This window comes from Danio aesculapii, chromosome 1, assembly GCF_903798145.1.
Source record: "Danio aesculapii chromosome 1, fDanAes4.1, whole genome shotgun sequence".
Lineage (NCBI taxonomy): Eukaryota > Metazoa > Chordata > Actinopteri > Cypriniformes > Danionidae > Danio > Danio aesculapii.
Window position 1 is genome coordinate 26,674,074 of NC_079435.1, and position 21,963 is coordinate 26,696,036.

Below are 21,963 nucleotides of genomic sequence, written 5' to 3' on the forward strand. Positions count from 1 at the left end.
CCACAGCGGAATGAACCGCCAACTTATCCAGCAAATGTTTTACACAGCTGATGCCCTTCCGGCCGCAACCTATCTCTGGGAAACATCCATACACACTTATTCACACTCATACACTACAAACAATTTAGCCTGCCCATTCACCTGTACTGCAAGTCTTTGGGCTGTCGGGGACACCGGAGCACCCGGAGGAAACCCACGCAAACGCAAGTAGAACATGCAAATTCCACACAGAAACGCCAACTGACCCAGCTTAGACTCGAAGCGACCTTCTTGCTGTGAGGCAACAGCACTACCTACTCGCCTTTGGTATTTTATTTGTTACATATTTATTTTCTTCTTGTTCTTTTCTCTTTCACACCTTTTACTCTTTTTATGAACCTATAGCATTTAATGATCATATCACATTCTGTGGCAAATTTACACAAATTCATTTAAATAAGTGGGAGTTTGTCATGATCATCAGCGATTTAGCCTGTGCAGATTGCTGGAAAACTATACATCTGCCACTAAATGAAATACAACTCCCAGAAGTCTTTGCACTCACATACCAGTTTCTGATTTCCCCCTGATTACACACACAGCTGGAAGCTCATGATGAACTGGTTACCAGAACGAAAAATGCACACACACACACACACACACTTTGCTGAGTCTAATGATCTGTAAGTGAGCATTACCAAAGCATTTTCCTTGCCTTGCCTTGTTTTTGACTTTTGCTTTGTTTACTGTTTATGTTGTTTGGTCGCCTGTCTCGACCATTCACCTGCTTCTCTGACTGTGCTTTGGATAACCTGTATGCTCCAGTTTGCTCCTGTTTTGACCATTGCCTGTCTGACTATTCTGTTTAATAAAGCTGAATGTGGATCCTCACCTTTGTTGTCCCCAACTCTTTACAGTGTGAGTGGCTGGGAAGTAAGTGAATTTCATAATTACTTATTGATGTTTAATACAAACAAAACAAGTTGTTTCATGTTTGAAGAGTGCTGTATTGGATATATTTGGAGCTTATACACCAGTGTGTATTTGTATTTTCTGTAGTTATATCTTGTCATTCAAATATTTTCCTTCAACTTAGTCTCTTTTTCAGGGATCACCACAGTAAAATGTACTGCCAACTATTCCAGCATATGTTTTACACAGCGGATGCCCTTCCAGCTGCAACCCAGTATTAGGAAACACCCATACACACTTATTCACACACACTATGAAGAATCTAGTTTATTCAATTCGCTTATATCGCATGTCTTCGGACTGTGTGGAAAACTGGAGCACCTGGAGGAAAATCACGTGAACACAAGCAGAACAATACAACTACAAAGAAATGCCAGCTGGCCCAGCTAGGACTCGAACCAGCAAACTTTTAGCTGTGAGGCGGCAGAGCTAACCATTGAGCCACTGTGCCATCCTTATGTCTTTTCAGAGAAATTGCAATTGAAAAAATTGTATGACATTGATTTACACTATATTAAATAAAGTTGATCATTTAAAGACACATGGCAAGCCCTTTCTCATCCCCTCCACAACCATGGTCATTTGATCCTGCAGGCAACTCCAATGAACCCACAGGCATATTCATTATCTGGCTTTCCTATAACACAAAAACATTCAAAGCCTCAATGATGGACGTGTTAAATGCTAGTAGATTACACTGAAAACCTAAACCTGCTTTTCCCAGATTTGACAGCGATAAAGCGTGTGATTATTGCATTGTATGCATGGGCATATGTGTTTTTTTTATTTTGTTTTTGTGGGAGGAGAGGGGGTGTATTCATACTTAATGCTGCATAATTAACTGAAAGGTCAATCATGAAAAGCTTTAATAAGTAATTTACTGGTATTTTTCAGATCACTGGTTGACAGCCAGTGAGCTGGTTGGTCCCAGACTCAATTTTTGTTTTAATTGAAGAACACACAGATTATGAAAGTTCTCCACAGCATTTTAGACAGTTTTCTAAATCAAGCAAAGTGACCTAACACATTGACAAGGATGAACAGTATTAACCCATTATTCATTCGTTCATTCATTTTCCTTCAGCTTATTTCCTTATTTATAAGGGGTCACCACAGCAGAATGAACCGCCAACTATTTTAGCATATGTTTTACACAGCGGATGCCCTTCCAGCTGCAACCCAGTAGTGGGAATCACCCATAAACTCTCTCATTCACACACATATACACACACACTCATACACTGTGGCCAATTCACCTATAGTGTATGTCTTTGGACTGGGGGTGAAACCGGAGCACCCAGAAGAAACCCACATAAACAAAGAGAGAACATGCAATCTCCACATAGAAATACCAACTGGCTCAACCAGGACTCGAATCAGTGACATTCCGGCTGTGAGATGACAGTGCTAACCACTGAGCCCCGTATTAATGCATTATTAAAATCCAAAGTTGTGCTTGTTAACATTAGCTAATCCCCTGTGATATGAACTGACAAATAAAAACTTTATTTTCATAAACTTACATTACAAAAGATGAATAAATACATTAATATTGTTCATTATTGTCTGATGTTAGCAAATACATTAACATGAACAAATTAAACCTTATTGTAAAGTGTTACCTTTTTAATACACATTTATGCATCGTGTCATATCTCTCAGCTCTTACTGTTATTTCTCTTGAGTAAAAGGATGCCAACAAACTTTAAAATCTCATCTGTTTATGTAGAAGGTAATATTAATTCCTGGCTGTGTTTACATATGTTAAAACTTTAAAATACAACTTTAAATACATTTACGTATGTCCCTTTTGTTGAGTATATTTATAATTTAACCTACATTTCATCCACAACACAACACTGCCAGCTTAAAGATATCTCACTCACTCCTGGCTTAAATAAACCTCTCCACAACTGATCCAAATCAGCTTTTTCGACAAATGAAATATGATTACTTTGCACATTACACAGTATCACAATACTGAGAGAGAGAGAGAGAGAGAGAGTTTGTTTTAAATATGTAAATGTCTCTTTAATAAACAGTGAATTATTCAATATTCTAATTCTCAACTTCAGCTTTATTAAAGACCATTTTGCTTGACATACAATGAGTGATTTAATTACATAAAGTAGAATTTAAATATATTAAATTAATGTTAAATCACATGTAACATGATAACAATTTTTTTTTTTTTTTTTGTTCCTTCAAAGCTAAGACAAGCTTTTATTTCACTTACTCTAGGGCTTTATGAATCATAAGCCACCAAACTATTACATGTGTTAATTTGTGCTACCCAGCATGAGTTGGTTTTCACAGCATCTGGTAACTTGATACTGTAGATGTTAATTTCAAACCCTGAATGTATCAGCAATACCTGCTTCTGCTAATGGAATGGTTTTAAAAGCCTTATTTTCAACCACAAAAACAAATACTGTAAATATGTATAGGGTGTCATCAATCATGCACAAAAAAAAATAAATCTAAAACCTTGAAAGTATGTGTCAATGAAGAGGTGTCAGTGAAGTAAATAATTTGACAATAAAAATAAAGGGAGAATTTTCAACTGAAAACTGTACAACTTGAAATTAATACAGTATGACTAATTCAAATTAGTAGAATCTGAAGTAGATAATAGGGCTGGCAAGACTAATGCCGCCAGTGGTAAGGCGGATTCCAGATGGCACAATTATTGATGGTCTTATTAGAAAAAGCAGAGTGGGTTGTCTTGCTGCAGCTGAGTCTTTATAACTAGTGTTGACAAGATCCGCAAGCTTCATTTCAAACCAAATCAACTGCTGAATGTTTGTTGTCTCTCTCCCTCCGCTTCGCCGTGGAGAGTGAGACATCAACAGAGACACATCAGAAGTGGCAGCTCGCGCCTATGTCTGTCTGTAAAAATCTAAAGTAGGCCACATAGAAAGGCAGAAAGGATAAAAAAGAAAAGAAAAGAAAAGAAAAGGCAGATGAAGAAAAAAACCTTGAGTATCTGGGCAGCCTCTATAGCTTCGATGTTTCTTTGATGTGCTATGTCAGAAGATCTCAATTTCGGTTTCACCTTGTGCTTTAAAGCTCTCAGTTAATGACTGGATCCTTGTAGAGCATCCCTTCAAGTGACACATTTAAATGCTAAAAGGAACCCTGGGTATGAAGATTTGTATCTTTTTTGCTGAAATATGAAGTAGAAAACCTATGAAAGATTAATGTTGTGTAAAAAAAAAATCTATAAATAAAATCTGTGGACTATGGGGGCCCCATTATTTTAGAGTGCTTGATGTGAAATGGTTGCACCTGGTAAGCTAGTGGCGTTACCTGTTGCTATTTATTTTTATTTTTTTGGAAAACAAAATATAGATGCGATGGCAAATTGTCATTCTCAGTTGATGCAGTAAGTCCCATAATTTTCCCTGCAAGATATCATTTTATCGTTTAATGCAGATATCAAGTGAAATCTGTGCTGAGAACGGGACAGACAAGAAACGCTAGATGCTAAACATGCTTATTTTTCTCAATGATCATCAGTATAGCTCCATCAATCAAAACTTGGGATGCCTGTAAACATGTTCACAGCCTGCCAGGGTGGCATAGTATTGTTTCTGGTGTTTTTCAGCATGGATTTTGCTTGTGATATCTAGGGACTCTACTCCTTGTGGTAAAAAGCCAATAGTGCCGCATTTGGTTTAAGAGTAAACCTATATCCATCGCCATCTGTAAGCTCTTTCAGTAGCTGTGGTCTACAAAACGCCTCAAAGGCATCAGGACTAAACTGGAGAAAATAAAGACAGGCCTTTTGTCCATATACGACTTCTCATTCTTTTCTTACTTAGGAGAGCAGTGAAGACTCTCTTGTTGCCCTCGTAGGGAAAATTACAACTGAAAGCCATACTTTTTTATATTTTGAGTTGTGCTGAAAAATTTTTCGAGAAATTAATTCTGTAATATTCTAAATGCATAGCTATTTTTTCCATTTTTTAATAGCAGATTGAGTTCTAGTCGAGTTTTTAACCATACACTCTATGCTTATACACTCTATGCTTATGAGCTAGAGTTCTTTCTAGCACTCGGCTGAGCCACGTAAGTTGCTATTATATTATATTATATTAATGTAAACACATCTCGCTATAAACACTTGTATTTGCTTAAGCCCTTCCTTATTATTAGTGGTGTAATGGATCACAAATCTTACGGTTCGGATCATATTACAGTTTTTCAGTCATGAATCTGACCATTTTTCGAATCAGCCAAAAATGGGCATAAATGTAATTTGCCGTCCATTTATTACAAAAACAATACAGCAAGAAACAGACAAACAGAACTTAGAACCTGTAATTTTATTAAAAATAATAAAATGATTTAGTATCATTTTCAATAAATGATTCAGTTATTCACTCATAAAACTTTATGTTTCATTGCTAGATCGTTTTTGAAGAATTATTCAGTGGCACATTTTTTTATTGGCTGGCTTATTGGTTAAATAATGTAATTGCTGCCTACAACTTTCATTTTTGAGCATTAAGATAAATGCATGTGATGGTGATTTTAATATTTACCATAAACATCAGTGGTTTTATCTAAACTATAAACTGTAATTCCAGTGTTTTTTGACTGTTTGTAATTCATAACTAACTCAAAAGACTAAAGACTGAACCTCTTTCTTGATTTTTGCATTTTTCAAACACAGATTTGAATGCAGCAATTCGAAGGATTAATAAACATATGCATATCACCATCATTTATAATTTATGTTGCGTGGGTGTTGAGATCCCAATTATCTTCCACTGAATGTATTAATGCAGGCTAAACACGTAGTGACAGAAAACATCTTTAATAACCTAAGAAACTCACCACAACCCAAATAACCTACCACAACTTCTTTTGTCATCATTCTATTTTACAGGAAAATAATTTATAATTTAGTTATAATCTACAAGTAAAAAAAAAAAATATATATATATAATAATTATTAATCCGCGGGTCGCATGTTTCGAACCATGGGTTGTGATCCATATGAATCACAGATCAACCGTGATCCGTTACACCCTTATTGATTATATATGATTATTTTAGGTTCAAGTGGTTTTTGCAAGGAATTGGATGCAAGAACTGTTTGCAGCTGTTACAAAGCTAAGATCATAATTAATTCAGGATAGAAGATAGCATTGCATTTTTAAAAATTCAGAATCTATACAGTATCGATATCACAAACAGTGTTTGGGAAGTTACTTTGGAAAGTAGTGCATTACAATATTGAGTAACTCCCCAAAAAAGTAACTAAGTGTGTTAGTTACTTTTTATGGAAATTAATGGTTATATTACTTTTGAGTTACTTTTGCGTTTCTTTTCCTTACCTGGATGCTGGTGTTTTTTTTTTTACCTTTTTTATAGAGAAGCTCTGCATTTACAGTTTTTACCAACTGCTTTCACGCGTTTTCAAAACAGCATCTCCTTTTTTTCAAAACTCCTTCACACAATTCTCAAAACTGCAGGCACAAAATGCAAAATTCCTCACATCTGCTTCAAAATGTAACAATGCATTCGATATGCCATAAACACATGTCAGAATGAAGCATTTAATTAAAAGTATATTCTTTAAAATACAATACTCCACAGCTTTGGTAAGAAATACAGTAGCCACACACAAAAAATGGCAGCCCCTCCTAAATTCAAATTGGATCAAGGTGGATTTCAAAAATAAAATAAATCTTTCATGGGTTTTCTACAACATATTCTACTATAAACACATCATTTGCTTTATATTAAGCAATACAACAACTCGGGTTCCTTTATAATCCAAATCTAAACCAATTTAGTGTGAGCACAGCTTTTAGATGTTTTCCATCTACAGTGAAACAGATCTTCAGGACTACCAAAGACTCAAGGATTCAAAGACACCTAAGGTTTATTGTAGAACTGTAGATGGGGCTTCTCTATTTATCATTTAAATCACAGTATCAGTGAAAGGTATTTGTAAATGATCAAATGCAGGGACAAGTAGGGATGCAAATAGTAAATAATAAACACTCTAGCATCCTTTTATCAATTTCAGTTTCCTTAGAAGTTCCATTAACATATTTGTGAAGTTATGAAAAACAAAAATCACAATATTTATTATCCATGTTGCCATGCCCAACCAATATATAGTTCTACTAATTCATAGTAGGTTGAAAGTTTTATGCAATTGACTAAAAAGAATCATTTAATTAGCCTTTAGTTCGAGAATCATAATAAACCAGTAGTGCTGCGTGTTTTGCCATTTCTAAATAAGAAAATATTATTTGAAATAATTTTTAAATTTGTATCTTCAAAGGGAAAATTAGTTTGCTGCATCAAACAGAGAGTGCAATGTTAGATGAAATGTCACTCCTGTTGTGAGTCTCAGCTGGGTGGCTTTCATGTTGATAGAGACAATGGTGTACTCAACCTGCTGTGGCACTGATGAGAAAAGCATTCTGGGATATGAAAAGATTGGGATGCTTGTCATTTTTTTTTTTTTTTTTTTTTTTTTGCTTTTGGTAGCAATGATGTAATATTGATTGGTCATTGATCTTCAGTCAAGGGGGAATGAATCCAGATAGCATGGTGTAGCTACTGCCATTTGTCCTTAAATAATCATGGCCATGAAAACTGATTGAGGCTATAAATCAAAGCATTTTCATATCCTGATCTGGAACAGGATTTCTGGAAACTACAACTGCTAATATAGATTTTAATTAGAGATGCAACAGTTCAACTTCATTCATGATGTGATATGATTCATAATACTGGTTTAACGATAGAATTTTCTAACAATTAATTTATTTATTTATTTATTTAAAATAATATTAAAGACAAATTATAAAGTGCAAAATGTCTTATTTTTCAGTTATTATTTATCAGTGAAAAAATATATATTTTTCTGTTAACAGGGGTAACCACAGCAGAATGAACTGCTTGGTATTCTGGCACACATTTTACTGCACAGCACTGAGAGTACACTAACTCTTGCAAACCCCAGTGCTGAGGAACACTCATACACTCTCTCATTAACACACATACACACTTACTCACTATAGCCAATTTACTTATTCACTCAGCACAGAAAGGTATTCTGGCTTAGTCAGAACTTAAACCAGACACATTCTTGCTGTGAGGCAACTGTGCAAACCACCAAGCCACCATGCCATACAAAAAAATAATCTCAAAAACAAAAACGTCAAATGGGTCATATGCATTGGTGACTGGTGTATATACACACTGTAAAAATATACACACTGTGGGTTTCACCCAATTGATTTGTTTTGGGGCAATTTCAAAGTAATTAAGTTAACTTAATATAAGCAAACATAATGTGCTATACTAGGGCTGCACAATATATCGTTTCAGCATCAATATCGCAATGTCTGAGTCTGAACTATAGCTGACCAGGAGCTACAGAATTGTATTTAATTACTGTATTTATACATAATTTACACAATTTATACAAAAAAAAAATCTTACTTAAAATTTTTAGATATATAAAGAAAGACAGACAGTTTTGTTTGTTCTTGGGAAAAACTTTGAAGGAAAAGTTGAAAACAAAACAATATTTTTACTTGATTTAAGAATTCTTCAATATTTGGACTAGAAACCAGACATAGCAAAGAAAAAATACCTTTTTTAACCTTTTTCTTCCTGAATATTATTGTACTCACAGAAAACCATAAAATAGTGCTATTCAAACTACCTTATAATACTGTATCCCATATAGGCATGGGACGATAACCAGTTTCAAGGTTTACTGCGATTTGAAATTTTTTTTAAAGTTTTAAAACCAGCAAAGTTTTTTGTTATACTTTTACTAAGGTCAATGTAAGATTTTTATTTATTTTTTATTAATTTATTTTTTATTTTATATGTTTTTCACAACAATTTTATTTTGTTTTTTTTAGGGCAACAGTATCGTCAGCAGAAAAGGAACCTCTACAGCAAAGGCTACTACTCCAAAATGTTTTAAATGTTTCTTAAAATAAATAAAAAATTGTGTTCAATGGGGGAAAAAAGTTTTTTTTTTTTTTTTTTTTTTTTACTCAGACATTTAAAAAGAACTTATTTTGTAACAGTAATGGGAATGCCGTGAAACCGTGATATTTTTATCCAAGGATATCATACCGTCAGAATCTTATACCGGCCCTTGCCGAATCCCATATCGCAATACTTATTGCAGAAAGTTAAAATATCGCAATATCAGATTTTTCCAATGTTGCGCAGCCCTACTCTATACACAGATTGCATGTAACTGCAAATCTGAAAGTGAAAGTAAAAGCAAACACATGATACACAATATTATTCTATATTTACATTTCATTCTGGTTTAAATAAAAATAAGACAACCTCAAAATTAAAATCAAAACTTGCTAGATGATGTTGTTGTTGCACTGTTGTTGCACACTGAGGTCATGCATCTTCAGAATACAACATGTAACGTGTATTGCAATTTGTTTACAGTTTTTATCAATTGCTATTTGGCACATTCTCAAATCAATACTGAGATTCTCAAACAGCTTCAACCTCCACTTGCACACATTATGAAATCAATTTGTCATTCTTCCGAACAAATTGTGAACACTGGTTTATTGTTGGCATTGATTATATACAATTTTCTTATGTTTCTTAAATGATCTACTGCTTTAGGTAATCAAAATGTAATATACTCATTCTCTGTGGAGCAGTATTAAACATCAAACATTTGCACTGAATTCAATATAGCAAAACTTCACCTAATCTACTACTCAATATACAGTTGGCAAGACAGAGCACATAGACAGAGCACAACATGGTAATATCTTTTCTGGCTATAGAAAAACAAGTAAAAACAGGTCAGAATTCAGGGTCAAGAAACAAGATAATGTATAGGAAGAATGTGCAATGGAAGGGTAAAGAGGCAAAACAGAAGCAGAGGCAGAAGCCAAACACATAGACATGTATCCAATGAAATAAAGGGTATTATTGTGGGCCATGTTCTTAGCCAACAGCTTGCAACGGTCAAAAGTTTAAAGATGCAGATAACTATCCATGTTTCTAGATAAAGATGCCAATTAAACTTATGTAAAAAACTGCAATATCACATAAAACATTTTGTGAATAAAGCACCATTTTCATACAAATGGATGAACAAAATGATCAATTCTTAAAAAACTGGCACCAAATATCAAAAAGTAAATGAAATTTGCTGCAGTAGGAGACGCTACTGTGCGCCTTTTTCTTATATAATAAATTGTTTGCGCCTCAAAATGAAATAAAATTAACAATCTGTGACTTTTGGAGGCACGAGACCACTCATAAAAAGCATAAAAACATATGCTGCGCATCGATGGATTTGCTCTTGAGTGTTTGGGCTCTCAGTATTGAGTATTAAACCACTCTGAACTATGCTAAACTGAATTGAAACTAAAAACTGAAGCGACACTGTTTGAATTTACTATAATCTTATGTGAAGCTGCTTTGACACAATCTACATTGTAAAAGCGCTATACAAATAAAGGTGAATTGAATTGAAATGAATGCTAGAGTAATTACTGGTTCATTCCACTGTGGTGACTAGGCATGTGCTGGCATAAGACTCTAACGATATGATAACCTTGAATAAACCGTTACACGGTATCACGGTATTGAGATTACTGCTCTGAAAAAACGTTATTTTTAAATGTCTGGGTAAAACAAACAAACCTTTCCCTATTGAACTCAGTTTAAATTTAAGAAACATTTATAATGTTTTGGAACAGTAAAGACAAAAGGCTAAATAGTTAAAAGAAATCATTGATCTCTGCTCTGTTCATTAGTTTAAAAAACAGAGATTTCTTTAATAAAAAAAAAAAAAAATAAAATAAATACATTAAAAACCCTTACATATATGTTGGGAACTGTTCAACAGGAGATTTTAGCGGTATTGAAACCTTGACTTCTCCAAACCATGGCAAACCTTGAAACCGGTTATCATCCCATACCTAGTGGTGACCCCTAATAACAATTATGAATGAAATTTCTTATACTTATACAGGGCTAAATGCTAAGGATTATTTTTCAAATATCCCAGTTATTTTTCCCAGATATAAATATCCCAGATTTTCACTTGCTTGATTTTCATTTGTTTTAATATTTCGTTAATAATTTTCAAATATATCCATTCATATACCCTATAACCCTTAACAAGAATAGAACAAAACATAGCTATCAATTACTTCAGTCTACAATAATAATAATAATCAGGCTTTGACATTGACACCCGCCAAACCACCAAATGCGGGTAGATTTCAGTTGTTGCGGGTTGGACAGACTCTCCTACTAGCCACTTTAGCTCGCCGAAAATGATTTTTGAATTGCCAGAGCTGCCTTGTCCCTAAAGATTGTTTAAGATTTTTTGTCAATATGCGTGCAAATGTGCTCTTAAAATCGAGAAGTAGCACGATTGATAAATGTTCACGTGAGCAAAAGAAAGCAGGTCAGTACTGAATGAGAGGACAATCAGGCGCACGGTGACATTGTGAGCGAGGCACAGCTGATGTCATTCGCGTGAGTGCTTAAAAGCTCCCTTTTTTTTGCGCAAACCGTTTTAAAAATTTTTAATTAAAAAATTTTTAATAATGTGTCAAAACAAGTTAAAAATAGCTGTATACATACAGCTATCTTTAGCTTGTTTTGACACAATATTTAAAATTTGTGGCAAGGAAAAAATTAGTTTGGTGCAGCCAGAGAAAAAAAAAATTGGTAAATTCTTGGTGTTGAGCCCTAAAAAGTCATGTAAAATAAAAAAAAAGTTCAATTAATGAGGAGGCATGTGGACATAACACAAAATTTAAAAATTAGTCATTTTTAGGCTGCCAAAGTTAAATTTATGCATAAAAATATATATATTTTCCCAACAACATAATTGTGGCTAGTAAATGGCGAGTGGCTAATAATGTTGGAAAACCATAGTCCTGATAATAATTTATTAATAAAAAAAAAAAAAAAAAAATATATATATATATATATATATATATATATATATATATATATATATATATATATATATATATAAATAGGTCAGTTCATTTTCTTTACCAGTAAATAAATGCTTTTAAGCAATTGTTACTCTAAGAAAGTTAATTAAATGTTATTTTAAAATAAAAAGTTTAACTTTTATTGAGAAGGATTATTGATGATTGCTGATGATTGTATGTGTGTTAATAGCCAGATTGGCTAGCTATACATGCACAAAGGAAATTTAAGACCTGTTAAAAATATTTAAGACATACAACACAACTTTTTAGTATATTTAAGACTTTTTTAGGCCCAAAATTTAGCTTATCATCCTGTAATTTACCATATCGTCCTGTTGTTCTCCCACGTTTTGGTGCGCACTGTGATCTAAGGTTCAGAATATGCATTATTAATATTGGTTTGTTAATAAAAACAACTGCAACAAAGCAGTTCCGCCTTTGTACGCTTCCGATTACCTTTCCCATCCATTGCACATGCGAAGACCTGTCCAATCAAATCTTAGTATGTAAATATGTTGATGACATCACGTTTCCTCACGCGTCGGTGTATGCGTGTGGAGTTTCTGTGGGTTTAAGCATGGTAAGGGAAGAAGATAAAGCCCGAATGCCCAGGTGAGGCCAAATCACAGCACATTGCTGTGTTTTAACACACTCGATGTAAATTCAAACAGACACAAAAACATAACGAATGTCGTATTTTGTTGTTGTTGCAAAGATAGCCTAGATTAGTGGTCACTAACAGGCGGATCAAGGTCCGTGTCCAGACCCAGAAGCGTCTTACACAGACGCAGACATACAACAGGTCTGTTACTTCAGTCCCATTCCTGTCTTCTAGGAACAGTTTTCTTCTCGACTGATTGTTCCCTCTGAATTAAGAGAGAAAGGCCGAACGCTCTCTCTTTGCTTAAGATTCAATCACTACGATGAAGCTAAGTGAACCGGAGCTTTCTGGAATCATGTAGAAATCATAAATAAAAATGCATTTTTGCCTTGGTAATGCAAGCACAAAGTAAACAGAAGTAATCAATACTTTAAAAGTGCTCAATTATTAAGATGTATTGACATAATTATTATTTGCATAATTGGTTAAGACTGTCGAAATTTACGCTTATTTTCTTAAGCAATTTATTTAAACATACAATTTTCAAAATGCTACTTTTATAAAATTAATGCGAGAACATGCAAATCTACAGTAATATGTGTGTGACGCTGTTCCATTGTCAGGTGTTTGTTAATTTACCCAATAAATATGTATGTTCTTTGAATTGTTTGTATTTTTTTTCTAAACATAGCGCAAACCGTACCGAAACCGTGACCCCAAAACTGTGATACATACTGAACCATGAGTAGATTTAAGTGTTGCACCCCTAGCAGAGACCATCTCAGGGACTAAGTCGAAGTATAGTGTGTTTTCTTTCTAGTTTGCGCATTTTTTCTCATGAAAAAGTTTAAATTATTCACATCTTGGCGTTTCCATTAAGCATCTTATGAAATATTCGAAAATACGCATACACATAGGTAGATGGAAACATAACTAATGACAAACATTTTGATAGTACTGTTTACACGCTCTTTACTCGATCTTTACCAAGATTCAACAAACAAATCAGCACTTTTTTCATTGCTCAGAAAAATCTTAAGGTAACTTACAGCATCTGTCACAATAAAAGCGTCAACTAAAACTCTGGACTAGAACCAACAGTGTGCACTGGCTTACTAAGCTCTGACATTTAGCCAAGTGATCTAAACAAATTCTTTTGAATCTTGGCTCAGTGAGATAATGGTTGGTAAGAGAAAAATAGATGTGTGTGTGTGAGTGTGACAAGAAAGCTGAGATCCATGCAACTCATGTTCTCCCTTTTTTTTCTCTCTCAGATGAGAGATGAAGACGAGAAAGGTGACATTTGGAATTTGAATGTCACAAACCGGAGAAAAATGGCCCTTTGTCGAACGCTTGAGATAAATTGATCTGATAAGGACATCACTGCATGCATTAGTGGTCTTTAGGCAGGCATTTAGTGTGTCTGAGACGAAGTGGAGGAGTAGGAAAAGGAAGAGCTGGGGTTAAGGCTAAGATCACATTGCACAGACAGGCCTTGGAAATGTCAAGGTGCAATTTACAAATTGATTCCAGCGACAATAGAAAGTCAATGGAGAGGCGCAAGCGGGTCTGCGAGCCACAGAACTCAAGAAGAGCTCATCTGCTCCGTTACTTGCTACTCTTTATGCTTTATTCAGCTTAAGTAAATGTAATTTCTGAGCTACAAGGATGGATGGTGTCTAGGGTGTCAATGCAACACAATTGCATCATTCAGATCGATGTAAAAAATGCTAAATTAAATGACAGGATTATTTTTCTGTGACCTTGATCTGATGAAGAGAACAAGAAAACAGCCAGACACACACAGGCACACACATAAATACCGCTGCTGGCAGCACAAAGCCTTATCCTCTTTCTTTCTCTCTCTCTTTGAAGAGCCATTGAAGTGTTGAAGGTATAAAGAGAGAAACCTCAGAGGTTCGGCTCCACAGTCTCTATAAAATCAATAAGAGCACTCCACGCGGCAATGATAGCAACACAAACAGGGCGCTGGGCATTAACAGGCCTCTGTTACAGCGTACAATTACTGTTTACATAGCACTTTCCTTATACACTCACACACACCTGTGTAGCCGCTTTAATCTGTGACTCCCTGAAGAAAGGAACGTAGAGAGCTACAATTTGCCTGTATTTCTTATAAAGTGAAACTTTGCGCTGAACAAAGAACAAAACTCTGACCTCGTCAGCAAAGCCACATTGTAGGGGACACTCACACACATGCAGCTCAAAATCAGTCAGTAGCTACCAGTATTGTGTTCCACTCAGAACTGAATTTAAGGATGTCTTTATCCTAACTTATCTTTGCGCTCAGTCAGAACACCTTACCTGAGAACAAGTAATAGATTCAAAAGACCAAAGTCGGGGAATATGTCATTAGATAGAGAAAACAAGATGAATTAAATATCATGTTTAATAAATATAGTGAGATTAGATTCAGCGGTAGATCCTGACGTGCAGCTCTCATATGGGTATGTACTCAAAGCACGTTGCAGTGCATGCCAGAGAGTGTGTGTGTGTGGTCACGTGATGTGCGTTTCCAGTGGTGTAATGTGGATGGAGAATTGTTCAGAAACGCTGGGTAAAACGCTAGTGTGGACGCGGATTGTTTTTATTCTAAATAGCCGTTTTAAAACTAAAACGTACTAGTGTAAACGTGGCTTAAATCTGACATCATTCTTTCTTCTGTCTGCTGTTCTCAGTTTCACACAATTTTTGTTTAAAAGTTTTGATAAGACCTTCAAGGTTTTTCTTTTATTAGTTCAGCAAATAGGATTGTAACAATATTATTTGGTGTATCCTCCGATTCACTGCACTCTAGGTTTACCCAGCTATGACGCCTTCCGCTACTGAGAAACCCAGAAATGTGAAAAGGGTTTATTCAGTTCAGCTCTGGAATTTGAAATAAGGCAGCAAAAAGGATGCAGAATTTTTCATTTGAAATACACTAATAAATTTGAATTCACAGAATTATTGAGAATTGAAACTCCTACAACTCCAATTTTCAAGTAGAAATACAAACTTGAAGCAGTGTTATTAATGTTAACAAGAAAAAACTATTTTAAAAAACCTTTAAAAACCTTTGAAAATATTGCAAAAGTCAACATGTAAACTGAATCAAAATACAATATCAAAATTTTGACTTGGCAACCAATCAGAAATAGTTAAAGTACTAAAATGATGATAAATATAAAGAATTCTATCACATAAATTTGCATATAGGGCTGTGGAATAATCAAAAATCAATTTTGATGTTAATTTTGGCCTCCAACTATTACAGAAAAACAATAATCAATATTACAATTGCCTTATATTCTACCTTCTTTCCACCAGTCCACATTTGTTCCCGATTCGTTTCTCTACAAAAGCAAAGTTTCACGTTGAAATCAGCCAAATCATTTCATGTCAGTTCTACGTCAAATTACACATATCGTGGAATGAGCTTGATTTGGTGAAGTGTATTACATTTATTCATGTTTTGTAAAAAAGCGAAAGAGAACTTGTTCTGTTCTGTACTGTGCATGCGCTCAGCCTCAGAGAGGAGCAAAACACACACACGTTAAGCTATCTTTTAACTAAAGCTGAATGCTTTATACACCAGGTGACAGTATGTGCATAAAAAAAATCTAATTATTTTAATTGAAACATTTAATTTCCATAGCTTTTTGGGGCTTAGCAATAAAACAAACAAACAAATTAGAAATGACAGTCTCTAAACCGTCCCCATCATTCTCCCTCTTCCCAGATGGGATGGTGGGCCAAATCAAAGGTTACCATGGGCCAACTTTGGCCAACAGGCCCTAGTTTGGGCATCTCTGGCCTAAAGGGTCAAACACCAAAATGTGCCATTACACAGTGCTTAATGATAATTTACATTAACCTTGTTTGTTATGTAATAAATTAGCATAAATAGTTCCATAAAATTGGATCCACGTGGCTCTTGAAGTGACAGTGGTCTATATTACTAAAAATAAATAACAATTAAAATAAATCAAACGAGCTTGGGCCCACTCATAAATCATTTTATTGATTATTGTGATTCCGATATTGACCAAAATAATCATAATTATGTTTTTCCCATAATCAAGCAGCCCTCCATATAAGTTAAATGAAATCAATATGGGAAATATTTCCTGGCTACTATTTATTTTTCATCTAATGTTTATTTGACTGTATATCATGTACCAAAATGGTTTTAGTCTCATCTCAACTATGATAACCAGTTCACAATATCCAACATCTGAATGGATTACGCACACTTTATCCACCTCCATTTTGACCAATAACAGGCATTAAAAAAAATAAATGTAAAAAAACACTGATATCTGAGGAAGAGGAGGTTAAAAAGCCCTTGTAGAACACTTAAACACCACTCCGGACTGATTAGAGGAGAGCTTGAGAACACTGCTATCTTCCAGCGATCTGATACCCATTTTAAAGTCTCTCTTGGTGCGAGCTGACAGTTGAGCATGATTGGCAAGAGCAGCCCGTCAAGCATCAGCGCAAAAAGGTGGTTTTAACCAAAGGCTTATTACAGACCTGCACTTAAATAGTGACTGGTTTTACATGGGGGGGTCAAACAGGCATTCAAGATTCTGCTACGGGTATGAGGAGAAAATAAGACAGGAGATTGCATGATAAACTCATTCAGAATGCAGTCTTCTTTTAAATGGATTTTTAAGAGCTTTGAAGAGTTCTGCAATGAATACCCTGCAAAAATGTTCCACTTTCTTCACACAGAAAAAAAGAAACGTTGAAATATAAAGCAGTTTAGTTCAAGTACAATCAGGAAAGAACAAGGCTATTTTTAAAATGGCAGAACAACAGATGCATTTCTTGCTAATCATATACTATCTTCAATGTTAATCACGAGGAGGCTTGGTGTTGGAGTGAACTGCAAACTTTTCATTTCCATTATAGGTTCACATTGGAAAGGACTGTAACCCAATCTATGTCCTAATATGTGATGGTTTAAACTGACAAAACAGTGACCTGTTAAATAACAGCTTTCCATCCCAGCTCGGGTGAAATAGGGATGACTCATAACTGGGAAAAAAAAAGTTTTAAATGCCGTGCAAGCCAACTCAGATGGTTTGAGTGTTTTCTCTCTATCTTCTGCACATCACATCCCACACAAATATGCTCCCTCCCTCTCTCTTTTAACAACACACAGACATAACACGGGAGTCACTTGTTCTTGTAATGTTCATTTTCAAAATGCTGCCATTTGACTAATTTTTGTGTGAATTACTGCTGCAAGCTGTGAGCGTAAACAAAAGATAGGAGGCAGAGGTACATGCAGGAAGGAAAGGTGCGTTGAAAGATGCAATCCACTCAATAGATTGGTGAAACAAAGCAGTGTTTTAAACTACTTAAACGGAACTATCTAACTAACTATTTTTGTAAATAATATCAATTAGGGGGACATCACTTTCCGTCCCCTTTCTGAAGCTACTGTGAAAAAATAAGCAAAAGTTTCACAGGACAAAATGCAATTTTGAGGTGAGATGGTAATTTTGATATTTTTTCTAGAGTTTATCTGGCAACATAGTGTTGCTAGGATGACACAAGGACTGCTGCTTATGTGCTTTAATGATGATTGACATAACTGATTGATTAAGCTTCTCCCAACCCTACATTCTATTTTTTATGGGAAAAAACTGGTATAAATAGATCTTGATAATTGTGATAATTGTACTTTCTCAATATTGCAACTATGAGAGCATTATGGATGTGACATTTGCAGGAAAAACTCAAAACATAAATTCACATAGAAAGTATATGCTAACATTATATTGAAACATCTGTTTATATTTTCTAGAACAACTGACCACAGAGTTAAGGGATCAGAATAATATCAATGTGTAAACGTGTTTAGTACTTTAAATGAGGAAAATAAACATGTGTTATTGATATGACCAAAAAAAGTATGCAAGTTTGTAGTATACAACTTACTTTGTGGAAATTCTGTGAATTGAATTGCACAACCAAAAATAAATAATGATAATCAAAAGGATAAGAGTTAGCTCTCTATAGAACATTAATTTTATTTTGTGACGTCTATCCGTTATGGATGTGACAGACGTGAAATTGGCACTTGTGTGTATTAAGTAAATCAAATATAATAGTTTGAAAACATTACCAGAGACTTTTTTTGAGTATTTCTAAAATACTTGCTTGCAAAAAAACTTAGAAACGGTTTTCATACTTTGGTGAAAACTTGTTTGACATTTGCATGGAATTGCTCATGTACCTTTTTTGAGTACATAAGGACAAATTCATGACATTAAAAGCATATCTTTAAGGCCACTGGCCCAGTGAAAATTCAGTTTTACCTCTTTTTTTTCTGACAGTTAGTCATCAGCAGTTTCTATCCAAACAAGATTTGACAAAAAACAGCTACAAAACAACTACTTTTAATGCATTTCTACAGTACCCATAAAAGTTTAACTAAATGAGAAAGTGTCACATTTTTGAGAATGTTTGAGAATTTTATATTTAAATGTTAATATACAGTTTGAATGCAGTTGCTTGCTGTTTTATTAGCTTGATTCGTACAGGTCCTGCAGGTTAGAGTTGAGTATGTGTTTTAAATAAAATGCCACTTTGGGATCATAAGGAACTTTTTTAAAGTGGTTTTGAGAAGGGGGGCAAGTTTCTGTTTTGTTATATTTTTAAATAAAAAGTATCACTTTAAACTTTAAAACACATCACACAGCCTAATGTAAAACAGTTGTCACAGAATAAAAATATGTGGAAAAACTATATTTTGACAAAATCATTTAGAGCCTTATTACTCTAAGATGACGAAATAAAAAAAATAAAATAAAACTAATTTACATAATTTAAAAACTCCAACAACAACAACTCTCTTTGTACACTGTAAAAAATGCAGGGTTCCACACAATTCATTCATATTGTCCCAACACAAAGCGATTAAGTTAACTTAACACTTTAACAAATTTATGTGGATTGAACAAAAAAAAAAAAAATAGTTGCCCCAACGAAATCTCAAGAATTGTGTTGTTTCAGTAGTTTGAACAAGCTAAAAATATATATTTTTTGAGTGTACTTGACCTTGATTCACAGTCATTGAGATGAGTTGTACATTCTTAAAGTACAAGACACATATGGGGATATGATATCAGTGTTTAAAAACAATTCTAAAAATATATTATCAAAATAATTATAATAATAATAATGATAATAATAATAATAACCATCATTAATAATAATAATAATAATAATAATAATAACCATCATCATCATAATAATAATAATAATTAAAAATATATTTAAAAAAATCACTCGAGTTGCAGTCGTTGATATGTGTTTCAACATCGTCCCGGTCTCTCTGTGATGTTGAGCAAGCCTGCAGAACTACAAACTGTTATTGAACAACGTGTATAATCTTTTCTGCACTGACCTCCAAGTCAAAACAAATAATATTTTTCTAGCTAATTTGTGGGTGCACGTGTCATTATCCAAAATAAACCGCATACACAATGTTCTAACCAAAACTGCACAACAAAATACGACTTTAGTCTGCTTTGCAAACAATACGCATTGCATAAGTATGCACCGTATACCATATCAGTGTAGGCAATATGTTAGGATTTTATCAACCTATTCATTATTCCATTATAACTCACCTTGGTTTGGATGCCCGGGGTCCGACAGCATCAATCCCGGTAAAGCAAACATGAAGAAAAACCTTTGAAAAGTCATTTTTTAATATCCAGTTGTGCACGTAAGTCACTACAGAAGAGATTCCACGACAAAATATCCTGTGACAATTTTCATCTAACTGTTGTAAACGATTTTGCGTGTCAACCACCTCGTTCCCCGCACCGCGAAAACGCGGATAGAGAGCGACTGAAATGCCAGCCCATTACGCGCACAACTACCGGCGGCACTTAAAAAAAAAACTTACAGAATTTACCCCATGAATAGGGTAGAGACTGTGAGATGAGTTTTTGCTAACGCTGCCTGGTAGTCAGCACTTGAAATAACGAACTAGACTAAGTGTGTTATCCAGTCGTCAATATCCATTAACGCGCTTTCCCCTGCTCTATACGTTAACTCGCTCTTCTCTCCTTGCCCGTATATACCATCGACGCGAGAACGTTTAGTATCACGCGCTTAAACTTGTCGAATGAGTCTCGTGCACGCAGACAGATCCGGCACGAGCCTCCGCGACGGTTTATTCTCTGGCGCGCGAAACGCGATCTTGAGGTTGAAAAGCCCAAGTGAGTTTTGAGGATGTAGACAGAAGACCAGCTCGTCAGCACTAGAGGGTGTTCGTTTCCTCTCTGTGTTGTGCCGTCCCGTGGTTCTGTCAAGGCTAGGGAAGTCCGGCTTGCTTATTTAAAACATGTCACATAAACAGACTGCCTCTCCTATAAGGACTGGTGGAACAGTTGCAGTCATCAATGTGTTAATGTTTGCTCAATTGTTGTCAAAATGACTGACGACAGATGCACTTCTTTCTACTTTTAAGATATTCAAACGTTTGTTAGAACGCACAGTGATTTTAGTTCATAACAATGCAGGCTTTTCATTTATAACACAAAATAGGCTGACCATATTGGGTAGTTTGTTAGATACTATTGTAAAAAGGTTTTTTTATTAAGTCATATTGTTAATGGAAACTTTGACTTATCTTTAATTAATTTCCCATACGTCACTTGAAGCAAGGTATGGTTGCACTGTATTACACGAGGAACAAACCTAAGGTAAATAATTGACTTTTAAGACTGACTGGGAATCCGCACAGGCACAGCTTACAGTGTGGAGTGATGCAGTCATTATGTCAAAACCTGCACTAAGGGTGTCTACATTTGCACTTCAGTTCATTTTTCTTTTCTTTTTTTTTCTTTTTTTTTTTTGAACAAAAAGGGAAAACATGCTTATTGTTTTCACTGTAATTTTTAAGACCAAACCTAAAGACAGGGAAAAAAAAGGAACTATTTTTTATCAGTTGACAATAGGCATGGGACGATAACCTTATACTGCGATTTGGAAGATTCAAGGTTTTAAAACCACCAATATTTACTGCTATACCGTTCCTACTGTATATGAGATTTATTTGTTTATTATTTTTTATTTTTTTTTGGACAACAGTATCTCCAGCAGAAAAGGTATCCAAAGATGCCGTTTTAAATTGTAAAGAAATCTGTGTTTTTTATTCAATGAAGACAGCAGAAGTCAATGACAGCAGCAGAAGTCAACTGGATATTTTTATCCAAGGTTATCTTAACCTCAGAATCTTATACTGACCCATGCCTAGTTGACAACTTACCCACTGCCAATACAATCTGAATATTCTTAAAAGGCACTCTAAAAGTTTAAAGAATAAATAATTATTCACGATTATTAATTATTAAAAAAAAAAAGTTCATTATCTTCATTCTTTCATTT

General features: G+C 34.6%; 1 protein-coding gene across 2 annotated transcripts in view; it reads right to left on the bottom strand.

Moving 5' to 3' along the window:
* The window catches only part of epha6 (eph receptor A6), a 248,440-nt gene extending 227,572 nt beyond the window's left edge, over positions 1-20,868 (bottom strand). For both annotated transcript variants that reach the window (XM_056458117.1, XM_056458109.1), the window contains exon 1: positions 20,196-20,868. In XM_056458117.1, coding sequence (XP_056314092.1) covers positions 20,196-20,271 — 76 coding nt within the window. In that variant the 5' untranslated portion in view covers positions 20,272-20,868. The remainder of the gene's footprint in view (positions 1-20,195) is intronic.
* Positions 20,869-21,963: the final 1,095 nt, after the last annotated feature.